At 38.2% G+C, this 14955-nt stretch overlaps 1 protein-coding gene across 5 annotated transcripts; it reads left to right on the plus strand.

Moving 5' to 3' along the window:
• The first annotated feature begins 3838 nt into the window (after positions 1-3838).
• On the plus strand, positions 3839-8899 carry LOC131333033 (uncharacterized). Of its 5 annotated transcripts, none has more exons than XM_058367346.1 (8): positions 3840-4301; positions 4395-4493; positions 4595-4645; positions 6167-6344; positions 6532-6589; positions 7344-7676; positions 7909-8105; positions 8622-8899. In XM_058367346.1, the coding sequence occupies exons 1-6, from the start codon at positions 4299-4301 to the stop codon at positions 7375-7377; spliced, it is 423 nt and encodes a 140-aa protein (XP_058223329.1). In that variant the 5' UTR covers positions 3840-4298; the 3' UTR covers positions 7378-7676; positions 7909-8105; positions 8622-8899. The 5 variants fall into 5 exon arrangements, with proteins under 5 accessions (XP_058223321.1, XP_058223329.1, XP_058223338.1 ...); XM_058367370.1 differs by adding an exon at positions 6939-6999 and having other exon boundaries at positions 4010-4301; positions 7344-8105; XM_058367355.1 differs by having other exon boundaries at positions 7344-8105.
• Positions 8900-14955: the final 6056 nt, after the last annotated feature.

A 14955-nucleotide genomic window follows, 5' to 3' on the forward strand; every position in this document is an offset into this window, starting at 1 on the left:
GAAGCCCAGAGGGTTCAACCTTGCTCTCAGCGCTACTTCTTGGAAGGGGGGCAGCTCTATCGACGCGACTTAGCCACAGCCACCACCTCCACCTCCATAGCCACCACCACCACCTCCATAGCCACCACCTCCACCACCATAGCCACCATCGCACCACCGCCACTCCTGCCAGAACACCACCGCCGTACCACCGCCTCCCTTCAATGTGTTGTTCTCTCTCTCTTTCTGTTCGTCAGTCTCTCTCTCTCTCTCTCTCTCTCTCTCTCTCTCTGTGAGTATATACATACATGTATGTATGTATATATACAATAACAGCAATTAAATCACTTTCGGTAACATGTCGTAAATATGTACAAAATTCGGTAACCAACTGTCGAACTATATATACGAAAATCATATAGAATATTTCGGTAAATAGCTGTTGAAAACAAGATTATATTTCAGTAACTACATGTCGAAAATATGTTCAACCTTCGGTAAATAACTGCCGAACAACTATATATGAAAATCATACATACATTTCGGTAAATAGCTGTTGAAAATAAGGTTATATTTCGGTAACTACATGTCGGAAATGCATACAACAAAAACAAGAAACATATATTTCGGTAATTGGATGCTGAAAATGTATCTCAATTTTGGTAACTAACTGTCAAGTATGGTAATATTTTACAGTGGTTAGCTACTGAAATTACTTACTTTATTCTATTCGGACCAGACACATCGAAAAATTGGATTTTATAAACCCAGACACCATAACAACAAAGAACAGGAGAATGATGAAGAACAGAGGGAGGAGAAGAGAAGAACAGGAGAAGAGAAGATGAAGAATAGGGGGAGGTCGCTTGGTGTGTGTTTTTTTTTTATAAAAAAAAACGTGAATGATGATTTAGGGGGAAGTGGGAAGAAGATAATTTAGGGGTTTTGGTCATAAGGGCATATAGGTCATTTCATGTATTTGTATAAGGGTAAGTAGGTCATTTTGCATTAGGGGGTCATGTTGTAATTAGTTGGAAATTTTTAACTGACTAAGGGAGAAAATACGGGGCTGCGAATAGTCGCCCCCAAATTCTAAGATCCCTATATATACACACACACACACACACGGCCCAAAAAAAATTTGCACTAGCCTCCTTTAAATTGAAATTTAGGAGCTATGAAATAGGCCCAAATGGTGGAATTACTCATTAGAAACACTAAGGCGTTAAAAAAAAGAAAGAACATAAGGGACGGCCGAAAGAATATAGGGGGAATTACATTTGAGTGGGAGTTGGGGCAAATAATGCCCAACTCATGGAGAGGTTTTTTCGGAATTGCATAAATATGGAACGGAGGAAAAAAAATTCCCCATACATGAAACGGAGGAAAAATATTCCCCATACATGGAGTCGGTTGTAGTCGAATCTGGGTTTCCTAAGTTGCCCCTTCTATGAATTTAAGTTGCCCCTTATATGAATCTAAGTTGCCCTTTCTATGAACCTAAGTTACCCCTTCTGTGAACTTCACGAGTATTCAATTTCTTGAGTATTTCTTTAATATTTTTACCATTTCTATTATTTTCTGAGAAATTTGGGATCTTGGTTACTTGCAGATTTGAGTTTTTAAAATATTTTGAGATTAGTGTATTTTGGGTAATTTTTTAGAAAGAGAAATGATAGAGAAAATAAGATGTATGTTTTCTAGCATCCACTTTATACTTTTGCTTTTAGATTCTAGGAATTGCCACTTGAAATTTCTTGTTTGGTTTTACTTGAAAATGTGAATAAGTTATGCTACTAGCTACCAATTTGCTTCACTGGCTGCTTTTCTTAAAAAAAATAAGGTGCAACTTAAGTCCATAGAAGGGACAACTTAAGTCCATAGAATGAGCAATTTAGATCCATAGAATGGGCAACTTAGATTCAAACTCAGATTTGACTACAAACCGACTTCATGTTTTGGGATTTTTTTTTCCTCTGTTTCATGCATGGAGAATTTTAGTTGGTCCGTTTTCATGCAAATCTGCAAGTAACCCAGATCCCAAATTTCTCAGAAAATAATAGAAATGGTAAGTAGATTGAAGAAATGCTCAAGAAATTGAATACCCAGGAAGTTCATAGAAGGGGCAATTTACGTTTATAGAAGGGGAAACTTAGGTCCATATAAGGAGTAACTTAAATTCATAGAAGGGGCAACTTAGGAAACCAAGATTCGACTACAACCGACTCCATGTATGGGGAATTTTTTTTCCTCTGTTCCATATTTATGCAATTCCGAAAAAACTTCTCCATGAGTTGGGCATTATTTGCCCCAACTCCCACTGAAATGTAATTCCCCCAAGAATATATTGCGCCGATCCAAAAAAGAAGAAGAAAGAAACGTAGCAAGCTACAAACGCTTCTTGCTTCACACTTGAGGAGTCGAAGGGAAGGGAAGACAACGACCGAAGACCGTTGACGGAAAATACTTGTATACGGAATTCCTTGATCAAAAATTATCTTTGGTCAACTATGTCTCAAGAAAGATTAAATGGTTTGGCTATATTGTCTATCGAGAAGGAGTAGGTGAAGCAGCTTGACTATAGAGACTTAATTTGTACATTTGTATCATAAAGTGCGAGAAGACTTATTTTCAAATGATGGATTTTGAGGTATTGTAGTAATAGTAGCATTTTTTTTTGGGATGATTATCTATATACTTCTATTTTGTAATAGTAAATCATTTGTAATGGTTTTTTTTATGAGACTCTTTGTAGACCACTTTTGTATGAAAAATATAAGAAAGCCTCATTCAAGAGATTTGCTTCCAGTCTCCAAAACTTATGAGCCGGCCCTGCTGGGAGGAGGAGGGGAGCGGCGCCTCCCGGGGGCAGAGAAACCCTAGGGCTCAGAAGAGGAAACTACGTATTCTAGAGAGGGAGAAAAAAAAGCGTTAACAAGGTTCAGAGCTTTACCAGAGGGCAGAGGCTAGGCATGGGCAGAGGAATCTGATATGTGTGGACTGTGGATACAATAAAAAATAAAAATACTCCATCAATTAATTAGAAAGGATGATGTTAACTGCTACCAAGTACCATCTAATAGAACAGCAATTCAAGAATAACAATTTCAAACCAGTGTAGTTATTTCACTTCAACATAACACCGTATATGTTGTACAATTTTTTTTTTTTTTCTGCAAAACCACTTGCTTGATGGTGGTTAATATTTTTCAATTAACAAACCTGAAATTGGGTTTTTTTTAGTGTCATAATTTTGGGATGCTTCTAGAAAATGCAAAAAGGACAAGGGGTTAGAACAATGTGCTGTCCTTTGTTCATTTTGAGCAGAACTTGACCTGCTTTTTCTTATAAACAACAAAAAGACATACACTACCTTTTTTTTAGGAAGATTGTGAAAAAATAATTACAAAATGTAGATGAATACTAGTATTTAACTTATGATAGACAAAAAATAAGCTTACAATCACCCTAAACCCAACAAATCACGTCATTAAGAAGACAAATAAGTAAAGGAGGAACCTATATTCAGGGGTAAAAGAAATTAATTTTGTACTCTTAGCAATAATTGACCCTCTGAACTCTCATTAAAAATGTATGAGGGTGGCTAGTAACTCCATTTAGGAGAAAAGTCTCTTTAGAAAATGCCTCTTTTTACCAAAACTTTGATATAATTTCTTTTAGAAAAACATAATTCAATCATCAAATAAAGAAATGCGCAAATAATTTTTTATATATTAAAATGCTACATAAGTGCACTTCTTCGACCATTTGATGTCCCTCATACAAGATGAAATATTCAGTGTTCATTTGAGGCGCATTTTACCAACTATTATGATGCATTTCCTCCTCTCCTTCCTATATATAAAGGAGCACTTTTTCGGAGGTTTTTTGCCAATTTGGGACGAATTTGCCCCTCAATTGCAAACAGTGCACACTAAGGCAGCCGGGTATTTCCGTCTTTTCAGTTTGATCCAGAATGGGTGGATATTATCAGCCCACGTCCCCCCTGCTCTCTCATTTTCCTCTTTCACTTTCGTGGTTGAGCATTGAGAGAGAGAGAGAGAGAGAGAGAGAGAGAGAGAGACCGAGAGAGGCAGAGAGACAGAAATCCCCAAAACCTACAAAATCATGCAAGGCGAAGACGACAGATGATCGATGAGATCGTCGATCGGCGCTGGGTTTTGATCATCTTCATCTCATCCAGAGAGATATTCCGTTTTGCTTCTCAAAGCAGTGCATAAAGGTTTGTGTCTTCACCAAAATCGATCCTTGATCATCTCTTCTCCTTCGCTGATAACCGTGTGTTCCTTCTTCGCAAAATGGTACCCTCGATTGCACTTTCCGTTTTTTTTTTTCTTTTTGAAGAATCTCTTAAATTAGTAATTTTGTTTTTTCCTTTTTTGTGAATGAGGCAGATCCGGTTCATACTGCTGCAGAACAGGCAAGGCAAGACTCGGCTGGCGAAGTACTACATTCCTCTCGAGGACTCCGAGAAGCACAAGGTCGAATTCGAGGTAAAATTCGTCCTTATTGGATTTTTTTGTCTTTCCTTAATTATTTGTTTTTCTTGGTTCCAAGAATTAGGGTTTGAGATTTCTTTTCTTTTTGTTGGTAGGTTCATCGGTTGGTTGTCAGCAGAGATCCCAAGTTCACCAATTTCGTTGAGGTATGTTTTGAATGACTGTGTTAAGCATAGGACTAATAAATGAGCCGAGCAATGGATTTTTCAGCCTTGGTTTGAAAACTTAACAAGCTTGAAATCTATGTTTAAGCTTGCCTTGTTTAATTGATGCACAGGTTTTGAACGAGTTTTATTATCGAACCGATCAAAATTCACGAGCTGGTCTCGAGTAGCTTCAATTTCGTAAACATCCTAAGTCAAACGAGCCAAGTAGTAGCTTGCTTAATTGATGCACAGGTTTTGAACGAGTTTTATTATCGAACCGATCACAGTTCACGAACTGAACTTGAGTAGCTTCAATTTCGTAAACATCCAAAGTCAAACGAGCAGAGTAGTAGCTTGATTAAGCTTGTCTTGTTTAATTGATGCACAGAACGAGTTTTATTATCGAACCGATCACGAGTAGCTTCAACTTTGTAAACATCCCAAGTCAAACTGTGTCGAATAGTAGCTTGTTCATTCTTGGTTTGTTTAGGTTGCAAGCTGATGTTGGACAAAATTTTAACAAATCGAACACATTGACACAAGATTGTACTCGAATGGCTTGATTCGGTTATCAGTCGTGGTTAAGCAGTGTAGTTATGCAAGCATTCCAGTAAAGTACATAATTCTACCTCGAATCTATCTTACACCATAGTTTCACAGCTAATACCTCGTCCATTTTTCTTGAAATTGAACACTAATACCTTGATTCAAAATCCACATCTATCCATATAGAGCCTCAGTTTAAATCTGAAAATGAAGCAATGATTGGTTGTCTTATGATCTCAATATGATCTCTCTTAACTCATTGGTTGGATTATGCTTTGGATGGTTTCAGAAGTACATTGGCTGCTGCTGGGTTAACTAGTGTAGTGATTGTTTTCTGAACTCACTTCCTCTTTGCTTTTTTGGCTCACATAGTCATCAGTGCTATGCGGGTATACTCATGGAATGAAGTATAGGTTCATGCTTTATGAAGTACCATCGTTGGTGCTGTTTCTTCACTAGGATTTTAATTTTCACAGATTCGTGCATAATATATAAAAAGAACAAAGGTTTCGGTGTGCACTTTTTTGATTTCGGACCAATTTAGCCTTTGATTTCGCCCATTTTACGGATTGCCCAGGGCGCCACCTCTCTCTCTCACCACCACCGGAGCCCTCACCGACGCCACCCCACCAGCGATCGGTTTCCTGGCGTGGTCTCGATGTCGAACCCTGTCGGCGGGTGTATGATCTTAAAGTCTGGGTCGAAGTGCTGAGGTTCAAGGTGAGAAAAGGTTTTTCTTTTATTAATTACCAAAACTATTGTTGTATGCCATAGTCCTACTGATTGGGGTTTCTTTGGGTTTTGATAATCTGTAATTTTGGGGTTCCTCTAAATAGCATGGGGTATTTTGTTCCAATAGATGTGAAATCTCCCAATCTCCGAGTAGGTTGGGTTTGGATTTCATCAAATGCCATAATTGTTGAAAGCCCCCAATCTTCGAAAGCCCTAATTTTAGGTTACGATTTGATTGATTAGGACCTTGGTAGCATTGTGGAGAGAGAAGAGTTTGCAGAAGATTTCGACAAGCAGTTGCGCACAGAGCTCAAGTGGTCTCGATTGGAGGACACCATCGTCAAAACCCATGTCGCCGGTTGGGGTTTCTGGTGTCGACAGGACAACAGACCACCCCATGCTCCTCCGGTTTCTGATTGCGGTATCAGCTTCTCTCTCTCGTGCTCTCTTTTTGTGTTTGAGTGGAATTTTCATTTTTTCCTTATCTTAAAAATTTTGTTTGTACTTCATTTTTTTCAATTTCCTCAATGTCCACTCATTAATTATTATTTTTCCTTGCCCTGCAACATTCATTAAGGATGTTGATCAACCATATTTTGATTTTGCAGGTTTAATTTCCATAGTTCAGTACTTGTGCACGAGATCCTCGCTAGAGCTATATTTAAGGTCTCTCTCTCTCTCTCTCTCTCTCTCTCTCTCTCTCTCTCTCTCTCTCTCTCTCTCTCTCTCTCTCTCTCTCTCTCTCTCTCTCTCTCTCTCTCTCGTGCATGGTCAAATCATTGAACAAATTACTAATATTCATTCTTCATCTCTTTTTGGTAATTGCATGTTTGCGCATTTGGTAGTTACTAATCTTTATGGATTGTGCTAGGAAATTCTCAATTTGCCTTAATAAGGGTACCATTTTGTACCAAGCTTCATTTCTAGCATCATCATTTGGTTCAGCTGAATTGTTGGTACTCTGTAGTTAGCATTAGTTGGATTTACCTATATTGAAACTACTGTTTATTGGCAGGCATTTTCTGAAAATCTCACTAGCTTAGAGCTAAGAGATTAGGGAGGGCGTGATACTTCAGGTAGTTTACCCTTCTTTTCTATTCCAAATTCCCAATTTGTTGTGAAGTCTGTCAATAGTGCTATTGTACGTTCTTTCCCACCCATACTTCTATTATCTGTTGATACCATTATTTGATTGTTTAACTGCCAATATTTGTTATCTGTCAATAATGCTATTGCAATACTTAGCTAGTTAAAGCTTGGTAGATGATATTGGTTGATCACTGTGCAGTCAATGACTGGAAAAAGGAAAACCTGATACAATTATGTGCTATGCTACATAGATTTATACACTAATTTCTATAGGTAAATTGTTCATACATTGGCAGTGTCATAAATAATAATGTTCGATAATGTGCTTCAGGATTCCACCTGTGGAAAGGGCTTATGATGAATGAGATCATGACAAGATCAGTGGATACTAGATCAGTTGTTTCAAAAATGACACTAACCTTATTGGAGGATAGTGGATGGTACCAGACGAATTATAACATGGCTGATTGTCTTGACCGGCCAAGCAACTAAGGAACTGAATTTGTTACCACCCCTTGCAATCCTTGGAAAGGAGCTTACTATTGCAACACGACGCAGTTGTCAGGCTGTACATATATCAGGGAGGCAGAAGGTTACTGCTCAATTGTAAGTTACAGCGGGGACCTTCCTTAGAGGGCCCGTTATTTTCCTCGAGCGAACAAAGGTGTGTTCTTGAGCTTCAATTCTTATTTTCTTCGAGGGAATATTTATTTATTTTGTGTACTTTGGCATGAGTTCACCCCTGTTAAAGAACTCCACTTCAGTTCCTTTCAGTTCATATGAACAATGTTAGGGCCTCATATCTCCCATTATGATGATTACTCATAAAAGGTTGAAGATCGGAAGCTATATGATTTTTCCGTTGGCTTGATTCCTTTCAACGTCTAATCTTTTAGGCCACACTATAATTTGAACCCGGAAATCATTTCCGTCAATGGACAGACATTAGGCATAGATTCATCAGTTTTTGCCACGTCAAGTAACAAAGGAACCATTGTCGATTCTTGAACAACCTTGACATACATAGCTGAAGAGCCCTTTGATCCTTTTGTTAGTGGTGTAAATCACGAAAGAGCAATTCATTAAATGTTTGGTAATGTGATTGTCAACCGTTGTCTGAAATTTTTTTTTTAAATATGTTCTTTGTTGTCCTACCCTTATATAAGAAGCAGCAGCATTTCGGCTGCCATTTCCCAATTTGGGACAACTTTGCCACTCAATTGGAGATTGCTGTGTGTTGGCATTTCAGGGTAGTTGCGTCATTTCACTCTTGAAAAAATCTGGTGCCTATAAACTTTGCAAGTAAAGTTGTTTATTATAGAACTTTAATTGTGATGTTTTGATCTTAAAAAGTGGGCGTTTTGCCACATAATTTAGTGTGGCTTTTTGCTGACTTTAGTAGGTGGTTCTTTTGTTGGTTGGAGTTTTCTAGAATTCGTAGCAATGATACGCATTGTCTGTTTTTTATAGATTGATGTCCTCTTCTTTTTTTTTTTGATCGGCGATTCATTTCCTCTCTTGCATTCTTTTTGTCCTATTTCTCTATGCCTTTGCTTTTTCCATTCTATTGATTTACTCATTTCAATGTTGTTCATTTTTTCTTTTATAGTTCGGCGATCTATTGCAGCTGCTTGCCTTCAGATTAGATGATAAAACTTCTCGGTGCTTATATTCTTGACTACCTTTCTTCAGGTATCTTTTCTTTTCTTTTGCATTTTTTCCAGATTACATTGTAGTTGGAGATACAATTTGGTTTGTGATTCTAGATTTTATTTTCCTGGTATGGAACATGTAATTTGGAAACGCATTATTCGTCTATCTTTTATTGATAGTTGTGTCATCGTCGAAAATATTTGTTACGAGAAATATTGAATGCCTCTTCAACTTTTTTCCTTCTTCCTCAAATTTCATCCATTACATTTCTTTTCTTACTCCTATATGTTGTTGCATCAAAAGAAGGCTGTACTTAATGGTATGGGTGAGCTCCCAAAATTACTGGGGACATTGGAGCTTCTGGCATTGTTCAATTTACAATTAAAATTGTGGTCGGGTGCTTCAGAAACTGAATTCAGAGGATGAGACTAATGAGGAGAGAGAATGGATGTTTCTATGGGTGGTTGCCCTTGTGTAAAAGAGATGATATTGATCCCTTAATCAGGTCATCAAAACCGATTTTATGCCCAATCTCTTGCTGCGAATGCAGAGGTTTTAGAATTGTTCTCTTTAGAGAAGCAGTTGCTTAGTTCTCATAGTGCCAACCTCGAATTGCAGCATGTGTGCAAGCTCGCAACGAGCGAAGTGATGTTGCTCATTAGGGCAATGAAATTATCCGTGAGGCTGTAATGATTGTAGATACCAGCGTATTGGAGAACCAAACGGCTAATTTATGCACAGGTTAGGCAAAATTGCTGTGTTCATACCAGCACTACTAGCGCAGGTTCAGTTTGAGAAGATATAGCCATCTTGTTGAATGCATGAACCACTACTCCACGACACTGTGCAATCAGTGTGTAGGTTAATTGTTCTTCTTCTTGTTTAAACTTTGCAGTTAATACCAACAAAATACTACCCCAAACCATAAAATGTTCTCTTCGACGGGCATAATATTCGTGCCTTGCACGAGAGAGAACCTAGTTTCCATCAAAAGAACAACATACAATCTTGTTTTGGATCAACATCAATGTAAACTCTCAAAATACTCATGGGACCCATTATACACTCTAATTATACATTCTTTTGTCCAAGATGATGAGGATAGTAAATTAAAAAAAAAACCTAGATTCCCAAGTTCTCTCTCCCTCCTGAATTCTCTGGTTCAAAACTTGGTACGTGTTATCAAATTCCTTTGAGGTCAGTGCAAATAGAGATTTGTTCCGACTTTATTTGAGTTTTCCACAAGTGAATGGTGGGATTGAATCTCCAAAATTAATCAAGGTGCGCGTAAGTTGGCTCGAAAATCTAAATTAGAAAAAAAAAATCAACCACCAGCACACTTTACAATTCACATCAAACCAAACCGCCTAAGTGCCCCAAGCCATATATGTGGTCATGAAGAGATTTTTCAGTGTTGGGTGGGCATCACGTGATGTTTGCTCGACATATTTGAGCCGTCCGATGCGATTTTGGATGGCTTAGATTTGGAGTGAGAAAAAAGAGAGAAAGAGGAGGGGTGAGAAGGGAGAGAATGTTTTAATTTGAGCCTTCTAAAAGTGCATCAGACGGTTCGGGAGTACCGAGCGGGCACCACATGGGATATACCCGCTCGGCACTGTAAAATTTCCCGTGGTCATGACATGCAATACTTTTTCGGGAGATTTAGTGATAGGTCCACTATAGACATTTCATAAGCCCACAAATCTACATAATAGTTTTGTAAAGCCACAAGTCCACACAACCTAAACCTTAGGGTACTCTATGAAAGTGCTTAAAACGCTAAATCATATGAAAGTACGTAAACCACTAAAATCCTATAATAGAAAAGTGTACCCTATAATCCTATAAATGTGCCTAAATCCTAGAATACGCTACGCTAGGGTAATCTACCCTACCCTATAATAAAAAAATGTACCCTAAAGTCTTATGATAGTACATAAACCCTATGGTACCCTAAAATGGACTTAAGACCTTACAAAGTAATAGGTGGACTTGTGCGTTTATAATGTTCATGTAATGGACCTAATTCATTTGCCTTTTGAAAGGACAGCCATTCCACCCACTCATTTACAGACACCTGGCCAAAGGTGTTAAGACACGTGGAATGCATCCACAAAAGGTTCGGCTACCATTTTGTTTTTAAAAAAAAAACTCTGGTAGTTCCCCAAAAATACGGTAAAGTATTGCTGTAATGATTTGGAATTTGGATAGACATGAAAGGTATAAAAAAAATCTAAAACCAACACGAATGTATACTGTCTGTGAGTCCCATGTGGATGTGAGTGTGTTTGTGTAAACTGTAAATATTTTTAATTGTAGAAGAGTTTATGTAACTATAGGCTCGATGAGAATGAGATGAGAATTAACACAGATCGTGGCACTTTCTTTTTAGTCAATCTCAAGTTAGCCAAGCTTCCTAGTAAAGCTTTGATTTGGGATTCCATTTTCACGTTATGGGTCATTTGGTGCGTTCATAATGAAGCTCTTTTCCAACATGTATGCAATGTAAATAATGCGTTGTCTCATTTTTCAGGAATTATGAGCTTATGCAGGTTGCAGAGAAAGGAGGGGATTCAATCTGTTTGCAGACACGAAGTGGGTACAAACACAAAATATGTTAGAATCAAAGAGAGTGAATACAAGACACAGGATATATTATTATAAATACTAATTTTCATTCACTTGCTCTTTACAATAGGCAGAACACTCCTTTTATAGGCGTAAGGAGGGGGATACAAACACGAGTGCTTACTTCATTGCTTATGCACTACTACGTACAACATATAATTGAAGTTTACTGTGCACATGTCTACATCAGTACTTTACACTTAGACTTTACTATCTTATGCATTTATGATTCTCCTAATTCACCCCTTCTGGAAAGGAGTGATATGATTAGCATTATATTACATCACATACCAGTAATTTACATCTTTAAACAGTACATACCAATAATTTCACCCCCTCCTGGAAATGAAAGAGACAGCTGGCCTGAACACAGGGATGTTATTCGGGATTATCTGAACTACTGCTTCCAGAATAGTCTTCAGTTCTATCAGTCAAGTAATACTGTTCCAAAATATAGCGGATATTTTGGCGCCATTCTTCCGGATAAGTATCATTGAATTTCCAATTTGCAGATTCATAATGGAGGAGAGATGAGGGAACTTCTGCAGGTGTCAATCCATTGAGTGAACATAGTGTTTGAGTCATGACCAGATCATTTCCATTGTGGTCTTGGATGCTCTGAGACTCCTGATATGCAGAGAGGAATATAGTGTGATACTCCTTTCTCCATGTGATAGAACCATCTGGATTGGGATGACTCCTGTTGTTGCGACTTGTCCAAAAAGCAAATTGGAGATCTCCGCCTGCACTGTTGGGGATTTGTCTGATCTTCTGTTGCCAGAAAGATATGCTTCCGAAGAGCAAGAGAAATTTCAAAAAGAAATCTTCTGGACTTGCTTGAACGCCGCATGAGCCAGATAAACCAAGACTACTGATTTATTAAAACAGACACTTATAGTATACACATTGACAAAATACCATAAGAGGAGATAGGCTTCTTTTTTGAAATAAAAGACATTGTGGTATGACACTTCAAACTGGGTGAGAAAGGGATAGACAGGATGGAAAGGTAAACCTTTTATGGGACCTTCATCATGATCATACTTGAAAATACAGAGATGTTGAAAGTTTTGACACATTTGAACACACCTGGAAAGAAGGGTTAACTCCAAAATTTGACACTGAAAGTGGACAGAAAGATTAACTGGGTGGAAACAAGAAATCATTGGAAAATAACCAGGGATAAAGGAATGTGATTTTATTTTTTAAAACTGGTTGATTTCTTTTTTGAGTCTTGACAGAAAATCAAGGAGGACATTTGTTTTTTCTTTTATATGAACAGCATCAAAACTGTAATTGGAAAACCAATTTGCTCATCTAAGCAATTGTGCCTTTGGAAGGTGCTTCTGTTTGAATTTGAGCATGCTGGAGAAACTCATCATATCAGTCTCTATTACGGAAGGGAAGGGATTCAATCTGGTTTTGATGGTGGTGGAGCGGCGGAATGGTAAAGGGAGGGGAAGGTGCCTTTAGGAGGTTTTGACGGTGGTGGAGCTTGACGGTGGTTGTACGTAGTAGTGCATAAGCAATGAAGTAAGCACTCTGTTTGTATCCCCCTCCTTACGCCTATAAAAGGAGGGTTCTGCCTATTTTAAAGAGCAAGTGAATGAAAACCAGTATTTGCAATAATATATCATTTGTCTTGTATTCACTCTCTTTGATCCTAACCTACTTTGTATTTGTACCCACTTCATGTCTGCAAACTTGGTATCAAAGCCAACGTTTTTCATTCTAGCTTAAACCTCTTCTGGAAACTTCTTTTCCAAAACTATTTCAAATCTTTTCTAAAAGGAAAAATTGAAGCGTATGCTCTGTGGTTGCCTTTTAAGGATCATCCACATCAGAAACTTCATTAACTATTTTGATTAAATTTTTTTTGTATCAATGGGTTAAAAGTACCTTAAGACTTTTGGCTTTTGAGCAGTGTGTCTCGGTTTATCTACCCTAGTATATATAATTTTATTAATCAAAATTGGTTAAAAGATTTTACATTAAAAAAGAAAAGATTTATTGTATGAGGAAAACGAAAAATCCAGATTTTAATCCATAAAGAATGAGTCATCTATATTCCACCTACTCCTCTGCTACGTCATCCTTAATTCCTTCAAGATCGTCCATTAGTAGAAGTTCCTCTGCTTCTTCTCATAATCTTGAGTACTTGTATGAGTTTGAATACCTTCCTGATGATAGTAAGGTTCCCCTTACTGATCTCCCTTTTCTGAACCCATATAATGCCTTTGTTCCGGGCACAAACCTCTGTAAAAAAGACTGTTACCCAACTCTTTTCTACAAAACGCCCAACTTCTGTAAAAGAATATGTCCAAGCCTCTAAGTTTGATCAATGCTTCATAGCAGCTACAGAAGCTGAACAACTTTTACCCCTGGAAATCCCAGTTGATTTGCCTCGCCTTTGGCAACAACAAGGATTTACCCATCTTCACTTTGGCGCAATCAGACTTGCTGTCACTTTCCATGGCAGAAAAGGTTTACCTGTTACTTCCAGACTTGCTCTGGTAGACACCAGGTTTCTATAGTACCACTACGCATGTATTACTACTGTCCAAACCACCTTAAATGCTGGAACTGTGATATTTACCTTTTACCCCAATTTCAACATGCCACTAGCAAATCCTCATTTGCTATCAGCCTTGAAGGTCCAAGTTCAAATTGGTGGTGCCTCCCAAATTTCCACCACGTATGCAGCAACCCTTCACTACCAAATGGCCTATCTCCTTTAAAACCATGCTTTTGACATGTCATTACCTTCCTCCATAGATGAAGCCCTTTTCCTAACTGTCAATGCACCTCACCAAGCTTCCTGTGTCCATGTTCCCCGTCAGATTTCCCGTCCAGAGCTTCTCAAGCTTCTCCCGGAGTCTTGAGTTACAGCTTATAAGAAAAACCAACAAAAGCCTATCCCAGTTCAGTCCTCAAATCCAACTTTCATCCTAAAACCTGATGGTACAGTAGAGATTTCATTCCCAAAAGAAGTCTCTGCCTCATCTTCCACCCATCCTGTTATTTTTCCCTCGAGAATTGACATGTTTGTAGATGGTTCTAGACCAGGCCCCCCAATAAAATACTTCCAACCTAGTGGCCTTCCAATCTTCCATTTCAAAAATCCAAAAACAGGTCATTGTTATTTTGATGCCTGCGACTGTGATGAGTGTCTAGAAGACAGTCTTCTAGAAGATGAAGAAGAAGACTTTGAAGAACCATGTCTCATATGTCCTCCGTCACCTCCCACTTCTTGTAAATCTCCACCTCCTCCTCAACCTCCATCTGATGATGGCTCTTCGAGTAAATCAAGTGGGTGTTTTATGTTCACCTCATCTCCTTCCTGGACTGAAGCAGATTTTCCTCCTCTGAAATTTCATAATTCTCAAGAAAGAACGACCCACCGTCATAAAATTCCAGACCCTACTACCATTCTCCCTGATGGTAGCACCAAAGCAGTGTCAGCAGCAGAAGCAGCAATAAATTGGCAATCAGCAAATTATTTGGCTCAAAACAAAATTCTTTAGAGAATTGCTTACTCTCAGCAAAACTTGGAGAATGTTGTTCATAAGAAGTTATCATTTTTGGAACTTCTTATCAGAGATTTACAGCAGAAAATTCAAAATGTTCACCAGGAACTTCTCCAGATGGCATATGCAAACCAA

Source organism: Rhododendron vialii, chromosome 1a (genome assembly GCF_030253575.1).
Source record: "Rhododendron vialii isolate Sample 1 chromosome 1a, ASM3025357v1".
In the NCBI taxonomy this organism is placed as follows: Eukaryota; Viridiplantae; Streptophyta; class Magnoliopsida; order Ericales; family Ericaceae; genus Rhododendron; species Rhododendron vialii.